The sequence below is a fragment of the Phascolarctos cinereus genome, unplaced genomic scaffold, assembly GCF_003287225.1.
Source record: "Phascolarctos cinereus isolate Bilbo 61053 unplaced genomic scaffold, phaCin_HiC Scaffold_4;HRSCAF=312, whole genome shotgun sequence".
In the NCBI taxonomy this organism is placed as follows: Eukaryota; Metazoa; Chordata; class Mammalia; order Diprotodontia; family Phascolarctidae; genus Phascolarctos; species Phascolarctos cinereus.
Window position 1 is genome coordinate 675,440,594 of NW_027555847.1, and position 16,348 is coordinate 675,456,941.

General features: G+C 44.5%; 1 protein-coding gene and 1 long non-coding RNA gene across 6 annotated transcripts in view; one reads left to right on the forward strand and one right to left on the reverse strand.

The window, feature by feature from the left end:
- Positions 1-2,495, reverse strand: part of DOT1L (DOT1 like histone lysine methyltransferase) — a 114,989-nt gene extending 112,494 nt beyond the window's left edge. For 4 of the 5 annotated variants that reach the window (XM_021009100.2, XM_021009103.2, XM_021009102.2 and 1 more), the window contains exon 1: positions 2,079-2,495. In XM_021009100.2, the coding sequence (XP_020864759.1) occupies positions 2,079-2,159 (81 nt within the window). In that variant the 5' untranslated portion in view covers positions 2,160-2,495. The remainder of the gene's footprint in view (positions 1-2,078) is intronic. The other variant, XM_021009104.2, reaches the window with a different exon arrangement.
- Positions 2,496-2,651: 156 nt separating this feature from the next.
- Positions 2,652-11,161, forward strand: LOC110223515 (uncharacterized). The gene is made up of 3 exons (XR_002328721.2): positions 2,652-2,977; positions 9,104-9,190; positions 10,847-11,161. It is a non-coding gene; the product is annotated as an uncharacterized LOC110223515 (long non-coding RNA).
- Positions 11,162-16,348: the final 5,187 nt, after the last annotated feature.

Below are 16,348 nucleotides of genomic sequence, written 5' to 3' on the forward strand. Positions count from 1 at the left end.
GTAAGAAACATAAAGAAACATTTCCATTCTCAAGGGTTGAGGAGTGTTGTACCAACAATGGTAATGAGTTTTATCAAATGTGTGAGCCATTTGTAAATTTCCACTCAGGCTTTTCTAGTTTAAACATAAATGCTGTCGTGGGGGGTGGGAGTGGGAGAAGTCATTAAACAGTTCTATAATTCATAAGGAGACAACACAAATCTGTACTAAAATTAAAAAAAAATGAGGGGAGAAAGGCTGTTTACCCTACAGAACAATCTGAGGTGCCTGTAAGCTATAATACAACAGATTAAAAACAAGAACCATCTTAAATCCACTCAAGCAGAAGATAAAATTGAGTTTCTATATAATTAATATTAAACAGAAATACAGGTAGGTAGAACAGACATTGGGGGGAAAAAGTCTCATGCATAAACACTGTTCTATTTCCGAAGAAAACGGGGGCAGGAGAAAAACACTTAAGAGGTGTGCAATGATGGATTGACTGCCCCCATGAGCCAACTTCTCTGAACACTGACCTCCGTTGACACAAATGCATCATCTGAGAAAGTTTCAGAAACCTACATTTCAGCTGTAGAAATCTGTGAGCTCTTCGAGGAAAAAATTTTTTTTAACTTTTCCCCCTTTCATTAGTCAGTCTTCTTTCCCTCCTCCTCCCCAACCCTTTGCTTAACTGTCAAGACCGATGAGCCATTTTAGAAACCAAATTCCCCTATTGCTTCTGCATTTTTCTTTTTTAAAAAGGAATCATGCCCACATGACTGAAGGGGAGGGGGAAGAGAGGAGGAGCAGAAAACCAGGGGGGAAAATTATAAAAATAACTTCAACTGCCCAATTTCACAGGCTGCCTTGGTTCCTGAGTACTTCGTGTGATTGATGAGAAAGTGTGATGCCCTCAGTCACTTACCACCCACCTCCACCCTCATTATATACAGCAGAGAGGGCTAGCCAGATATCCAAGTAACCCCCACCAACAAAAAAACGGGGCAGGGGAAGAGCGGGGAGAGGCAAGGCTGAGAGAGACCTGCCTAGATTAGACTGGAGGTTGTAGAAGGGGAGTTTGGAATTAGTGTGGGTTATTTTGGACTGGGAGAGGAAGGGAAGGGGTGGGTGGGTGGTAAATGTTCTGGGCGTGGAAGACGTGCAGGGGGAGAATGGGGGGGGTGCCTGGGACAAGGCAGAAACCGATGAGTGTCTAGGGAATTGGGGGGGCGGGGGGCCGAAGCAGGTAAACACAGCAAGAGAGGGCTTGGGAAGAAAAGGAGTGCAGAGATACAGCCAAGGGTGGGGAGAAACATGTATGGAATTAAGGAAAAATCCAAAGGGGCAAAAGGGTGGTAACCCCGTAAAGGACTTACCAGGAGCCTAAGGGTTTGGGGGGGGAGGAATTCAGGAGGGGAAATGTACCGAACTGAAAGGGGCTTGATAAACGAGCAATTAAAGAGTGGGAGCTAAAAGAGGTCAACCAAGAAGGCTGACTTAGCACACACTACCTGACCCACAGTAGGCACTTAAATGTTTACTGATTGATTGATTGACTGATTCAATTGAATCGAAGGGGTTTACGGAGCCTTCTGAGAGCGGTACCGCGAGCCAAGTGGTATGGCCAGAAGTTTTGTTTGGGGAGGGGGCTGGGGTGGCGGACCGGAGAGAGGGTGCTGAAGGGCGTGAGGGTGGTAGCCCAAGCAAGGGGCTTGGCAGGAGCCTGGAAAGGTGAGGGGGCACAAGGGGAGTTTGGAAGCAAAGGGCGGGGGGTTGAGGGGCGGGAGGCTCGCCGCGGGGTACAAGCAAGGTAGCCCAGGGCAGGGGTTTGGCAGGAGCCGCTAAGTTTGGGGAGCGGGTTGTCTGGGGTTGTGGTGGGGGGCTCGGAGAAAGCGAAGGGGCAGCCCCGGAGCCCGGGCGCTTGAGGACGCAGATCGTTGGGGAGGAAGGAGCCCAAGGGCTGGGGGGCACAGGTCCACACGCAGGGCCCGGCGGGGCCGGGGCACACGCACACTCCCAGCCCCGCGGGGTCGGGCGAGGGGCACGCTCGCACACGCACACGCAGGGCACAGCGGGGCCGGGGCGCGGATACTCACATAGACCGGCAGGGGCCACGGGTACACGGCGGGCTCGGCTCCCACGGGCGACTTCAGCCTCAGTTCCAGCTTCTCACCCATGATCGCGAGCGCGGCCGCCGCTGCACCATACTAGTGGGCGCGGGCGCGGGGCGGGCGCAGCGGGGCCGGCGGGCGGGCGGGCGGGCGACCGCGGGGACGGTTGGCCGAGGGAGGGCGACTGGGGGCGGGCAGGCAACGAGGGAGGAGGGGCGCGAGCGGGGGCAGAGGGAGGCGGAGGCCCGGGAGTCACGACCGGCGGAGGCGGCGGCGTGGCCGCAGACTCGCTCTCTCCCACCCTCCCTCGCTCCCTCCCTAGCTGGCTCGCTGGCTCTTTTGTAGTTACAGCCCCCGGGTCTCCAGCGCCGCCGCCATCTTGGGCCGGCGTGAGGCGAGCACAATGAGCCAGGGGCTGGGCGAAACCACTCCTCCGACGCGAGGGGGCGGGGCCGAGCGGCACGCACGGGCCCGGAGAGCCCGCCCTCCCTGCGCCGCGCTCTCCTCCCCCGCCCCTTTAGGCTCTCCCTTCCTGTCCTCAGCTGCCCTCCCCCCTCCCCTCCCGCGGCCAGCCCCGGGGATGCCTGCACGAGCTGTCGAGCTGCTCCTCGCCTCGGCTGCTTGCAAAAGATGGGGGCGGGGATGAAAGCTTAGACCCGCTCACTCCTGCGGGGACTTGAAAAAGGCTTTAGCGATCCCCTTTTTACAAATGGGGAAACTGAGGCCATCAGAGGGGAAGTGAATTGTCCAAGGTCTCAAAGGGCAGCAGGGGCGAGATTCGAACCCCAGTGGTCCTACGGTTTATTATGTCTTACACCGGGCAGGTGGCCTTCGCAAGGGGCCCAGAGCCCAGTGGGTCTGCAGACCCAGGCAAAGGGAGAAAAGTGAGTAACCTGGATTGAGGATGCAGATGGCACCCCTGCCTTATGCTTCCTGGATCCCAGCGGGGGTGGGGGGTGGGGGTGGGGCCTGGAGAGGGAAGCATCTCAGAGAAGGATGCAATCTTAGAGTATCCATCAGAAACTTTATTCCTTCCTGACTGCTTCCCACCCCTTGCACCAACACCATCCAAGATATTGGGGGAGGAGGAAACTCAGTCTTCAAAATGCCTATCTTCCCCCTTGGTGGAGGAGGGAGCAGGGCAGCATTTGGAGGGTTTTACCAAAGGTTTTGTCAGATCTTCTGTCCGAGGAACCTGAAAAGGTCAAAGATAGGTGACTCACTTTGGAGGCACTGTAGCGTAATGGGGAAAAATACTGGCTTGGCAGGCAGGAAACTTGGTTTCTAATCTCTGTGCTGGTCGATAACTGGCAGGGTGAGTTGGAATGAAATCATGGCCCTCTGAAACTGAGCTTCCTCAGGTAAAATGGGGGAAGTACCGTTTTTCTGTTCTCATTCTCTTACTTGATACTTAATAAATATTTATTAAATTTAATTCAGTTGATAGAGTGAGGCTAGATCTAATGATTTCTTACTCTGTCACTTAAACATTTAGGGGTCTTTTATGTGCCAAATGCTGAATATTTTAATCCGGTTTGCATATTTTGGGGAAGGGGGTTTGGATGGGTCAGAACAGGGACACTGGAAAAATTCATTTACTTAATGATTTTACATAGGGCAGGCCCTGACGCAGGATAGTATTTATTACTTGCTTTTCTAAGCCTCCGGCCTCTCACTCAGCAAATCCTGATATGGGAATCTTAAGAGATAAAAAGGGATCACAGGATTTACAGTTGGGAGAAGATCATAAAGGCCATTGGGTCCAACCCCATCACTTCACTGTTGAGAAAACTGAGGCCCAGAAATGGGATGTGTCCTACCCAAGGTCAGGGAAGAGGACTGAGCTCCAAGATCTCTTCAAATGTAGTGTATGCCATGATGCCATCTCTTCATAACCTTAAAAAACCATCTAGTCCACCATCCTACCCCATGGAAAAATCCCCAGGAGAGCATCGCTGCGGGCCATCAAACCTCTACTTAAGTACATTTATGGGGAGCTCACTGCCTAATGAGTTCCATGATTGAACATCTATAATTGTTAGGAACCTTCCTCTATATTTAGTCAAGTTTTCCATCACCTCCAATTCTTCCCAGAGCTGGACCTAAGGCAGTATAATCAGAGCTTTGGCTCCTGGTGCCAGTGTTAAAAGATGCCGATCACAATGACAAACAATCCTTCGATGATGTGGAGATAACCAAACAGCACCTAGTAGCAAGAATCATTAGTCATAGGAAGGCTGTCAAATGAGCTGGGAAAGCTCCATCCCTAATCCACCTGGCCCATCAGGCCTGACTCACCAACAGCAACCTTAATCCAAATATCCCTGAAACTCTGCCTACCTCCCTACCCTACTGTTCCCACAGCCCCCACACTTCATGCTCTTTGTCTCTATGGAGGTTTTTGGAACTTGTCTCTAGCACAAAAATTCCTAGTTAGGGTTCTGTTTCCACCCATCCGTCCGAATCCTGCTGCACAGAGGGCCAAAGCCTTTGATACGTACACTATACAGGCCGAGTGCCCAGCATCTGTTCGGCAAGTCTGGCTGAGCCCAAGGAATTTCCCGAAGGCCTTAAGGCAGCAGCTCTGTGGTAGTGTCCTGTTAGCCAGCAGAGTGAAGGAGGATTACATAACAGGGCCAGTCTGAGGCCATCTATTTTAAGCAGCTATCCTCAAGAACGCAACGGTAGACCAGGAAGCTAGTGTCAGGCTCCATGTCCCAGGAAAACCTTTTGATAAGCCAGGCTCAAAACATCTATCCCTAGAGTCCTCCCCAAGGCTCTTGATACCACAGTGGTCCTATTAAGATGCATCATCTGTACTGAAATCTACACATACCAGGCAGGAGGGGGAGAGAGTATAAAAAATAAGAAATTGAAGCAACTTTTGTTCTTGTTGCAGCAATTAGAAGATCTCAATGTACCCTTCTATATCTGTCTAGGGAATTTAAACTGGTTTATGATACAATCTAAGCATTTTGAAACTTCAGTGTTCATTATCTGTAAAATGAGAGGCAAGCATAAAGCAATCCATGGTTATTATTCCAGGTTTGCAGTAAGGAAGATCTGAGTTCAAGTCCCATCACTGACCTATGGATTCACTTCACATCTCTATGCTGATGATTTTCAAATCTCTTTACTCAGGCCTAATCTCTCTACTGACCTCTGGTCTCCCATCTCCTGCTGCCTGTTAGACTCATAGATGTCTTAAACTGAACACGTCCAGAACTGAACTCTTATGTTTCCCCCAAAACCATCCCCCCTTCCAAACATCTGTATCATAATCAAGAGTACCAACAATCTCCCAGTTTCTCAGACTCCTAACCTAGGTGTCATCTTCAACTCTTCACTAGCGCTCACCACTCTCCTCCCCATTCCAATAGGATACCAAGGCCTGTCAATTTCACCTCTGAACATCTCTGGAATATGCCCACTTCTGCTCTGGTGCAGGCTGTCATCGGCCAACTTGGACTGTTGCAGTAGCATGCTGGTGGGTTGGCTTGGGACAAGTCTCTCCCCACTCCAGTCCATCTTCCACTTAGCTGTCAAAGTGATCTTCCTAAAGTGTAGGTCACTCCCTTCTCAACAAACGCAAAGTGATTCCCTTGAAACTGAGGTCTAAGAGGAAAAGTAAAATTCCCTGGTTTTCCAAACCCTTCATAACAGCTGCTCATTCTTCTTACACCCTTCCCCCCATGTACTCTTCCATCCAGTGACCCTAACTCTTTTGCTGTTCCTCAAATAAGACACTCCATCTTTCTTTTTTTTGTTTTTTTGAACTTTATTAATTTATTTTGATTTATCAACAATCACTTCCATAAGCTTTTGAGTTTTAAGTTTTTCTCCACCTCCCTCCCCAAGACAGCATGAAATCTGATATGCCTATACATATACATTCCTGTTAAACATATTTTCATGTTAATGATGTTGTAAGGAAGAATTAGAACCAATAGGAGGAACCACTGGAAAGAGGAAACAAAACACAACAGAAGAAAAAAAATGGCAAATAGTGTGCTTCGATCTGCATTCAGACTCCGTAGTTCTTTCTCTGGATATGGTTAGCACTTTCCATCATGAGGCCTTGGGAGATGTCTTAGATCCTTGCATTGCTGAGAAGGGCTAAATCTATCAATATTAGCCATCTCACATCGTGGCTGTTACTGTGTACAATGTTCTCCTGGTTCTGCTCACTTCATTCCGCATCAGACCATACAAGTCTTTCTAGGTTTTTTGAAGTCTGCCTGCTCGTCATTTCTTATAGCACAATAGTATTCCATTACATTCATATACCATGACTTGTTCAGCCATCTTCCAATGGATGGGCATCCTCTCAGTTTCCAATTCTTTGCTACCACAAAAAGAGCTGCTATAAATATTTTTGTACATGTGGGTCCTTTTCCCATTTTTATGATCTCTTTTGGATACAGCCCTAGAAGTGCTATTGCTGGGTCAAAGGGTATGCACATTTTTATAGCCCTTTGGGCACAGTTCCAAATTGCTCTCCAAAATGGTTGGATCAGACTCCTCCAACAATGCATTAGTGTTCCAATTTTCCCACATCTTCTCCAACGTTTATCATTTTCCTGTTTTGTCATATTGGCCAATCTGATAGGTACCTCAGAGTTGTTTTGATTTGCATTTCTCTAATCAATAGTGATTTAGAGCATTTTTTCATATGACTATAGATGGCTTTAATTTCTTCACCTGAGAACTGCCTGTGCACATCCTTTGACCTTTTATCAATTGGGAGACACTCCATCTTTCTGCTGCAGTAATTTTTCCTGGCTGCCCCTCATGGCTGCCCTCCTCCATCTCTACCTCCTGTCTTCCCTGCTTCCTTTGTGTCTCGGCTACATGTCTCATCTTCTACAAAAAGCCTTTCCCAGTCCTCCTTAATCTTACTGCCTTCCCACTGTGACCACTTCAATTTATCCTTTATGTACTTTATTTGCGCACAGTTGTTCGAATATTGTCTTTCCTAGTAGACTATGAGCTCCTGAAAATCTGGGACTGCCTCTTACTTTTCTTTGTCTCTTATAATATATGTAAATATGTAAAATATGTGTAAAATATGTAAAATATATGTAAAGCTTAGCACAGTATCTGACATATAGTAGGTGCTTAATAAATGTTTACTGACTGACCAATTAGAAACTTGAGCAAGTCACCATGTGCTTCTGTCTGCCTCAGAGTATTCCTTAGGATTGATCTAAGAACTGAATCATAAAATGAATGGATTTTCAATATGTAGAATTCACTTATAAAATCACAGATTATAAAAAATTTTTTGTTGCTGTTCAGTTGTTCCAGTCATGACCAATTCTTTGTGACCTCATTTGGGGTTTTTTTTTTGGCAAAGGTACTGAGTGCTTTGCCATTTCCATCTCCTGCTTATTTTATAGATGAGGAAACTGAGGCAAATAGAGTTAAGTGACTTGCCCAGGGTCACACGGCTAGGAAGTGTCTGAAGCCGCATTTGAACTCAGGAAGCTGAAACTTCCTAATGCCAAGCCCAGTGTAGTATATTTGCTTAAAAAGAGAATGTTGACCCAGATGTTTCATAGAATCATAGATTCAGAGCTGGAAGGATTTCCTCCTTTTAGAGGTAACTCCAAAGAAGTTAGTGACTTACCTAAGATCACACAGTAAAAGTTAGTGACTTACCTAAGATCACACAGTAAAAGTTAGTGACTTACCTAGTGTCTTACAGTAAGTATCTAAGGAAAGGTTAAAACCCAGGGAAATCCTTTGGCATGCTTCAAGTGGCCCAAGGGCCCTAAATGGGCAGAGGGCTTCAGGTTGTGAAGACCTGGTCTAGATGATCAACAAACAATAAATGCATCACTGCTTTGTAGCGTTTGCCCACCGAACATCTAACAATCATCTCCTAGGACCTAGTTGGAGCTAGTTTCCTTGCATGGCTGCCTGAAAGAGACCTTAAAGATAATCTTGTCCAGTGGTTTCCAAACTTTATGTAATTACACTCCTCTCGTAATAAAAAATCATGCCCCCCAATACTTTTCATAAAACAATCTCCATGAATAATTTACTTAAGCTTATATTTTATTCAGACATTATTGTGATTTTCACAATACAAAAATCATAAAATAGGGAAATATTTCTTGATTAAAAATACTTTGCAAATCACACAATTATAGCAAAATGATAATCAGAATTGTTTTGCTCATTTGATTTATTAAAAAATTATTAATGATTTAATTAGTAATTAGTTCTATTAAAGTAATATGTGGGTGTAGAGGGTTTTTTTGTGCAATGTCTCAGAACGTGGTTTTAGTGATACTACTACTTGTAATTCTTTTTCAACTAAGACAGATATTTTGTCTTTATGATAACTATAGCAAAAAAAAAGAAAACTTTTTTACACAATTAAGATATTGGTGATATAGTAGATCAAGTGGTAACCTTGGAATCAGGAAGACCTACGCCCTTCTGCCTTGGACTCTCAAGTTTGACCCTGGGCAGGTCACTTAACTTGTTCTAGCCTCAGTTGCCTCATCTATAAAATGGGAATAATACCTACCTCACAGGGTTGTGAAGATCAAATCAACTAAAACCCTCCTTTTCCAGGACTTTACTCATTTTGGATTTCTTTCACTTCTTCAGCAGCTCCCTCTCACCTTTTCCACTCTCTTTTTGTATTATCTTCCCCCTTTAGATTGTAAGCTCCTTGAGGGTAAGAACTGCCATATATATATATATATAATATAAAATTAATATAACTAAATATATATATATATATATATTTGTTTCCCCAGCACTTAACATAGTACCTGGATCTTAGTAGGTACTTACTTAATAAATGTTTATCAAATATTGACTAAATCAAGTGAGAAAATATATGCAAAATATATGTACATATGTATACATAAACATAAAATATACATATAGCAAACCTTAAAGGACTATAATACATGTTAGCTAGGATAATTATCTAGTACTCTTTCCACTGGACTGCATGTTAACTAATCCTACCTATTCATTTTGCTGCTGAGAGCCCATTGATGGTGGTATGGATATGGTCCTGGAGCTGGTCAGGAAGACCTGGGTTTGAATTCCGTTTACTAGCAGTGTAACCCTGGGTAAGTCACTGAGCCTCAGCTTTTCCATCTGTAGGATTATAATAGTTCCTCCCTCTTAGGTTATTGTAAGGATCAGATAAGATAACGTTTTCAAAGTGTTCTGTCAATCTTAAAGCAAATACAAGGTGTCTCAAAAGTCTCATTGAAATTTTAAGCTAATAAAGTCCATAATCACATTGATAACGAGTGGTAAGGGTATGGATTCAAATTCTGGTCTTCTCTTTCCAAACCTAAGTCCCCAGAATGGTTTAGTGAATAGATCACTGGACCAGGAGTCAGGAAGACCTGGGATTGAATCCAGTTATTAGCTGTGGGATCCTGAGCAAGTAACTTACTCTCTGAGCCTCAGTTTTCCCATCTGAACAATGACAATAATAACAGCACCTATTTCACAAGGATGTTATTAGGGTCCAACGAGATGATGTATATAGTGGTACTCTGGAAACCTTAAAGCACTTTATGAATGTAATACCCTCTCTAAGCTATCTCCTAGTTTGTACTAAAACTCCTGGGTTGAATCACACAGAGAAGGCAAAGAGACAGCAATGTTCTAGACTTCAACAGGTACCCTGCAGGTACACACTTTTGTCACAACAGCTCATAAGGTCCCACTGGGGTGTTTCCCATTAACAATCAAAGTATCATAATGTGGCCCTGGCATCAAGAGGACCTGAGTTCAAATTCTCCCTCAGATATTTGATATTTATTAGCTGTGTCTCTTAGCAAGTCACTTAACCTCAACTGCCTTGCAGAAAAACAAAAAAAATTTAAATTTAAAAAACTGTCATACTGTGGAAACATGTTTAATATGATTGTATATGTATAGCCTATATCAGATCGCATATCATCTTGGGGAGGGGGAGGGGAGGGAGAGGAAAAAATTTAGGGCTCAATATCTTATAAAGATGAATGTTGAAAACTAAAAATAAACAAACTAATTAATTAATTAAAAAAAAATCAGCCAGTGGTGTCCATCTCTTTGTGACCCCATTTGGGCGTTTGGGGCTTTCCTGGCAAAGATACTGAAGTGTTTTGTGATTTCCTTCTCTGGTTCATTTTACAGATGAGAAAACTGAGGCAAACAAGGTTAAGTAACTTGCCCAGGGTTACACAGCTAGTGTCTGCGGCCAGATTTGAGCTCAGGAAGATGAATCCTGACTCCAGACCAGGCGGTCTATCCGCTGCACCACCAAGATGCCCCAATAGACATGATTAGCTCTTAGCAAAGGCATTTACCAAAATGACATAGAAACAGTAGCTACAAACCTTTCCTCCTCCAGAAATCTGAGGTATACTTTCCCTCTCATCCACATAGCTCCCATAGAGTTGGCACTGATCCTGGGCTGTCATACCTTGTGTCTTGTGTTTACAGGTCTATCTCATTTTACTGCAATACGCAGATGTATTTTCTTACAAATTGAAGGTTTGTGGCAACCCTATGTGGAACAAGTCTATAGACACATGTGCTCACGTGTGTCTTTGTCACATTTTGGTAATTCTCACAATATTTCAGACTTTTTCATTATTATTACATCTACAATCATCTTTGATGTTACTACTCTAGAGAGGGGGTGGGAACCATAGAGCACCCCCACAAAAGACAACATAATTAACTGATAAATACTGTGTGTGTGTTCTGACTGTTTCATTGACTAGGTGTTCTGTTCCCTGTCCATCTCTACCTCTTCTCAGACCTCCCTCTTCCCTGAGACACAGTAATATTGAAATTGGACCAATTAATGGCCCTATAATGGCTTCTAAGTGTTCAAGTGAAAGGAAGAGTCAATTGATGCGGCAGACTTCATCGTTGTCTTATTTTTAAAAATTGCCACAGCCACCCCAACCATCAGCAACCACCAGCCTGATCAGTCAGCAGCCGTCGACATTGACGCAAGACTTTCCATGATTCACTGAAGACTCAGATGATGCTTAGCATGTTTTTTTTTAGCAATAAAGTGTTTTTTTAATTAAGGCATGTACAGTTTTTAAATACATAATACTATTGCACACTGAATAGACTACAGTATGGTGTAAACATAACTATTATATGCACTGGGAAACCAAAACTTTGTGTACCTGGCTTTATTGTGATATTTGCTTTACCACAGCGGTCTAGAACCAAACCCAAAATATCTCCAAGGTATGCATGTATATTGACGAGGATTGGGGGGAGTCAACTGGTTAAGAACCAACCATGCCTTCTATAAATATGAGCTATTGTTATTAACAATACATTGTCCCCAAGCCTTGATTTGGAGCTCTAGACGTCACTTTAGATTGATAAGTCTCTATTCTATTATCAATAAAATAAGGAAGAACCACCTAGTCCACCTTCTTACCCATGAGAATTATGACTGACCGTAAGCTAGTCTTGGATGGAATGCCAACCAGGGAGCCCATTATGTTTGAAGAGCGTCCCATTGCTGGACAGTGCCAGTGCTTAGGAAGTTTTTGCTTTATCAGGAAATGAAATCTGCCTCCTTTGGGAGTAGTTAGACCTGCCTGGCCTGGCCTAGCTTGGCCTGTACAAGCTACAGAGAGGGTGGATGTTTTAGCCAGCTTGGGAGCCAAGGGGAGGGACTGAAAACAGTAAATGGCTCCATAGAGCCACAGATAAAAAACACAAAGCAACTAGGCCGAGCCTATCCTTGGAACGCTGACTTCTTCAGCCACACCCACATAGGTGGGTAGCAATTCTTTTCCAACAGGTATTTATTAAGCCACCCTTACTTATCCGGTCCTAGAAGAATAGCTGAACTGGTTTCCCAGCCTCTAGTCAATTCAGAGTGTCAGAATCGGAAGGAACTTGATGTTGGGAGGTGGGCAGTAAGGAACAATTACACTTAGAATACAGAATGTCAGACATAGAAGGGAAATTAGAACACAGGGTATCAGACCTGGGAGAGCCATTGGAACTCAGAAGAGGGCCCTTAGAACTGGGAGGACCCTTAGAACACAGGGTATCAGAACTGGTAAGGACCTTAGAATAGGGAATGTCAGAGCTGGAAGGAAGGGCCCTTACAACACAGGGTATTAGAGCTGGGAAGGCCCTTAGAAGAGAGAATGGCAGGGCTGGGAGGGACCTCAGAGCACAGAATGTCAGAGCTGAAAGGACTCTTAGGACGCAATGTCAGAACTGGGAGGGATCTTAGAGCACAGGATGTCAGAGACCGGAAGGACCTTAAGAAATAAGTATTAGAGCTGGAAGGGACTGAATCCAAACCACTAATTTTACAGATGAGGAAATTAAATGACTTACCCCAGGCAAGGCATAAAAGAGATAATATATTCAAAGAGCTTTGAAAACTTTATCTATCTAATATAAATGCTATGGGGGGAGAGGGAGGAGAAAGTTACACATCCAGAAAAATCACAATCGGGACTTAAACCCAATTTTTCTGACTGTCAGTGCAATGCCCTTTCTCCTCTGCTAAGTTCCCTTTTTCTTGCAGTTTGATGCAACACACACTTATTAATCATTTACTGTGTGTAGAACACTGCATTGTTGGGCTCTGGAGGAGGGTCACATACTCAGATAGGAGACTCTGCTTGCCCTGTGACGCTTATAGTCTAGCTAAATGACATATAGAAAAAAACTACTATGCCCACAATGCAAGTAACTACTTTAAAAGAGGTGCAAACAAAATTCTATTCAAGGTCTAAGCAGCAGAGATCACTGAGGTATGGCAGTGGTGAGCAGAGACTTCAAGTAGGAAGGAGCATTTTCATTTGGCCTTAAAATAGCCCTGGGATCTTAAAAGGTTTGGGAAGAGGTGGGGAAAATGGGAGCCAATGGGAACATTGTTCTAGGCCAGGGGTGGGGAATCTACACATGTGGCCTTCTAGGTCCTTGGGTGCAGCCTTTGACTGAGTTCAAGTTTTACAGAACAAATCCTTTTACTAAGGGGATTTGTCCCGTGAAGTTTGGATTCTGTCGAAGGGCTGCACTCGAGGGCCTAGAGGGCTACATGAGGCCTGTAGCCTGCAGGTTCCCCACCCCTGTTCTAGGCATAGGGCCCAAAGGTCAGAAAACACAGGACATGTTCAGGGGCTGGTGAGTAGACCAGTTTGACAGGACTATAAAATGCACATAGGATTAATGTGACATAAAACTGGAAAGGGAGGGTGGTGCCAGATTGTGGAAGGCCTTGACTATCGGAGCAAAGTGATTGCAATTGTATTCTAGAAGGAATAAGGAAACCATTGAAGCTTTGGAGCAGGAATGACCAGATGGAGGCAATTTGATCCCCTCAGTGTGGCATTCTGCAGCCAATGCAGATAGTTACTCCTCTAGGAAGCAGCAGGGCTCAGTGAAAAGAGTCCCTCAGTTGACAGGCATTTATTAAGCACTTTAGGCTCCCTGCTAAGTGCTGAGAATGCAAATACAAATAGAAAGAAAGATGAATATAGCCCCGGAGGAGCTTGTATCCTAATGAAAGAAGGCTATCCAGAAAGGGAAGCTGAAATGGGGTGGGGAGGGGCCCCCAGACAAAGGTACCAGGCCTCTGGGCAGGGGAAAGTCCGAAGTATAATCTGGAGAGGAATGAGACCTGGCTGGCCTGGGTGTCCTCTTTAAATAGAGGTTGGGGGAGGGGGGGCACAGCTGGGTGGCAGCTGGGTGGTGCAGTGGATAGAGCACTGGCCCTGGAGTCAGGAGGACCTGAGTTCAAATATGACCTCAGACACATAACACTTACTAGCTGTGTGACTTGGGGTAAGTCACTTAACCCCAATTGTCACACACACACACACACACACAGAGAAAAGATTAATAAATAGAGGTTCTGGAAGGAGCCATCTAATCAGAGGGAGAGGCAGAAGGTGGATAGGTACTTGCAAAATATGAAGTCCAGGACTGGAGTGAGGCTTCAGTCAGTAGGTCAGCTGCCAGATGCCCACCAGTATACTAAGCAATGGAGACAGAGAGAAAAGCAAAAGACAGTCCCTGCTCTCAAAGAGCTCATAATCTAATGGGGGAGACAACATGCAAAGAAATACATATGAACAATAATATCATAAATAAAAGAGTGCTGGATTTAGAACAAGGGGCTTTGTTACTGTTTAATCATTTCAGTTGTATTCAACTCTGCTTGACCACATCTGGAGTCTTCTCGGCAGAGACACTGGAGTGGTTTGTCATGTCCTTCTTCAGCTCATTTTACAGATGAGGAAACTGAGGCCAACAGGATGAAGTGACTTGCACAGGATCACACAGCTACTAAGTGTCTGAGGCCAGATTTGAACTCAGGAAGATAAGTCTTTCCTGATTCCGGGTTCTATTCACTACACCACCCAGCTGCTCTAACAATGATGTTTAAATATTAAATAATAAATATAAGAGTACTAGGTTTGGAATGAGAGGACTTGGATTCAAATCCCACTTCTTTCATGAACTCTCTACGTGACCTAGCCAGAATCTCTGCTCATTTCTTGCCTAGCCTTAAATCTCTGAATGAGTGTTGTCTCAGACGAACTGAAACCTGGAAAAGACCTTAGCTTAAAAAGGCCCAGGGCTCCCACTGCATCTGGAGTCATCTCCGAGTGTCCTGATCTGTGTCTTGCCACTGGACTCAATGACCCTGGAGGAGAGAGTGAGGCCTGTGACCTTGCACAGCCCTGCCTCACTTAAATCCAATTCACTTGCAAGTCAAGACATCATCCTCCTAATGTCATTGGTCCTCTTTGAGAAAGAAGGGCAAACAACAGCCAGAATCTCTGGGACTCAGTTTCCTCATATGTAAAATAACAAAGCAAGGGGTTAAAATCCAGATCAAAAGTGGCCTCACAGCATGTCCCCAGTTAGAGTTGGGATAAGATCCAGGAAAGTCCGCAGGAAAGACATGTTCCTCTCAAACACTGGGTGGAACCCAGTTTCCGAAAATAGCTCCATGGGCACATCCCAGCTCCAGGCCTACATACTATGGACATTTATAGCAGGTTAAAAACCACATCTGAGGAGGACACAGGATGGGTCTGGGGGGTGGTATCATGTCATTGAAAATATTTGGGTGGCCTGACCTGACCTCGGAAGGCAAACTAGGAATAAAAAGTAGAAGTCGTAAAAAGGTAGATGGAAGGAAAAGAACACCCTAAAAATGAGAGCTCTCTTCCCTAATGCAGGAAAATTGAGGATAAAATCAGTGGGGGCTTGGAAAAATCTGAATTACACCATATTTTAAAGATAAATCTACTTCATTTCAAGTACACAAAGTTTTCTCAAAGTGTTACCACATATTGCCCCAAATTTCCTGCTTAATTCAATTCAGTTCAATTTGACAATCCTGTTAAGAACCTTTTATATAGAACACCTTATGTTGGAACTGGGCCTTAATGCTCGTACCTTCTCTCTGTTGATCATCACCAGTTTCTTCTGTGTCTCCCCTGTTAGACTGGGAGCTCTTTGACAGCGGGATTGATTTTTGCCTTTCTCTGTATCTCCAGTGCTTAGCATGGTACCTGGCATACAGTGGGAGCTTAATAAATGTTTGTTGACCAATTGACTGGAGGAGAACAAAAATTATAATATTTCATGTTCATATAGCACTTTAAGACTTCACAATGAAGTAGGCAAGGAAAGTATTATTATTCCTCTTTTAGGGATGAGGAAACGTCAATATTCCCAAGGTAACATATTCCATATGCCAGTGGATCTAATATTTCATCAGTATAGGCATTTCTTCTATGGGTGCAGAGAGCAACCCAGCCACAGTGTTATCCTGCCCAGTTCTTGTCCATGTTCTTCCCGTAGGTCCTCCAGAGAAGGTTGACCCAACTAGAGACTTTGTTTTGAGTATATTCACATTTCTTAGTATTTTTAGGTTATTAGGTATTTAGATATGTTTACATTTCTTCAGTGCAGCACTCATGTCATCCATTGGTCATGCTCTCTAGTCACATGACTTGCCCACCTCCTTTTTCAATCTACATTTCTCCTCAGCACTTCTTGTCCATGGGTTGTTGTTGGAAAGATGATGCAGCCTACTTGGGCCCACCTTGTTTCTCTCCATAGTCCCTTTAGATCATCTGTGACTTCGATCCTTTGGTTTAAAGTAACAGAGGAAATGGCAATGCCGAGGCTGGAAGCCCAGTTCTGTGTCTCCAGAGACAAACTTCTCTCCACTATGGCCCTGAGGTGACCCAAACCTTGGTGTCAGGGGG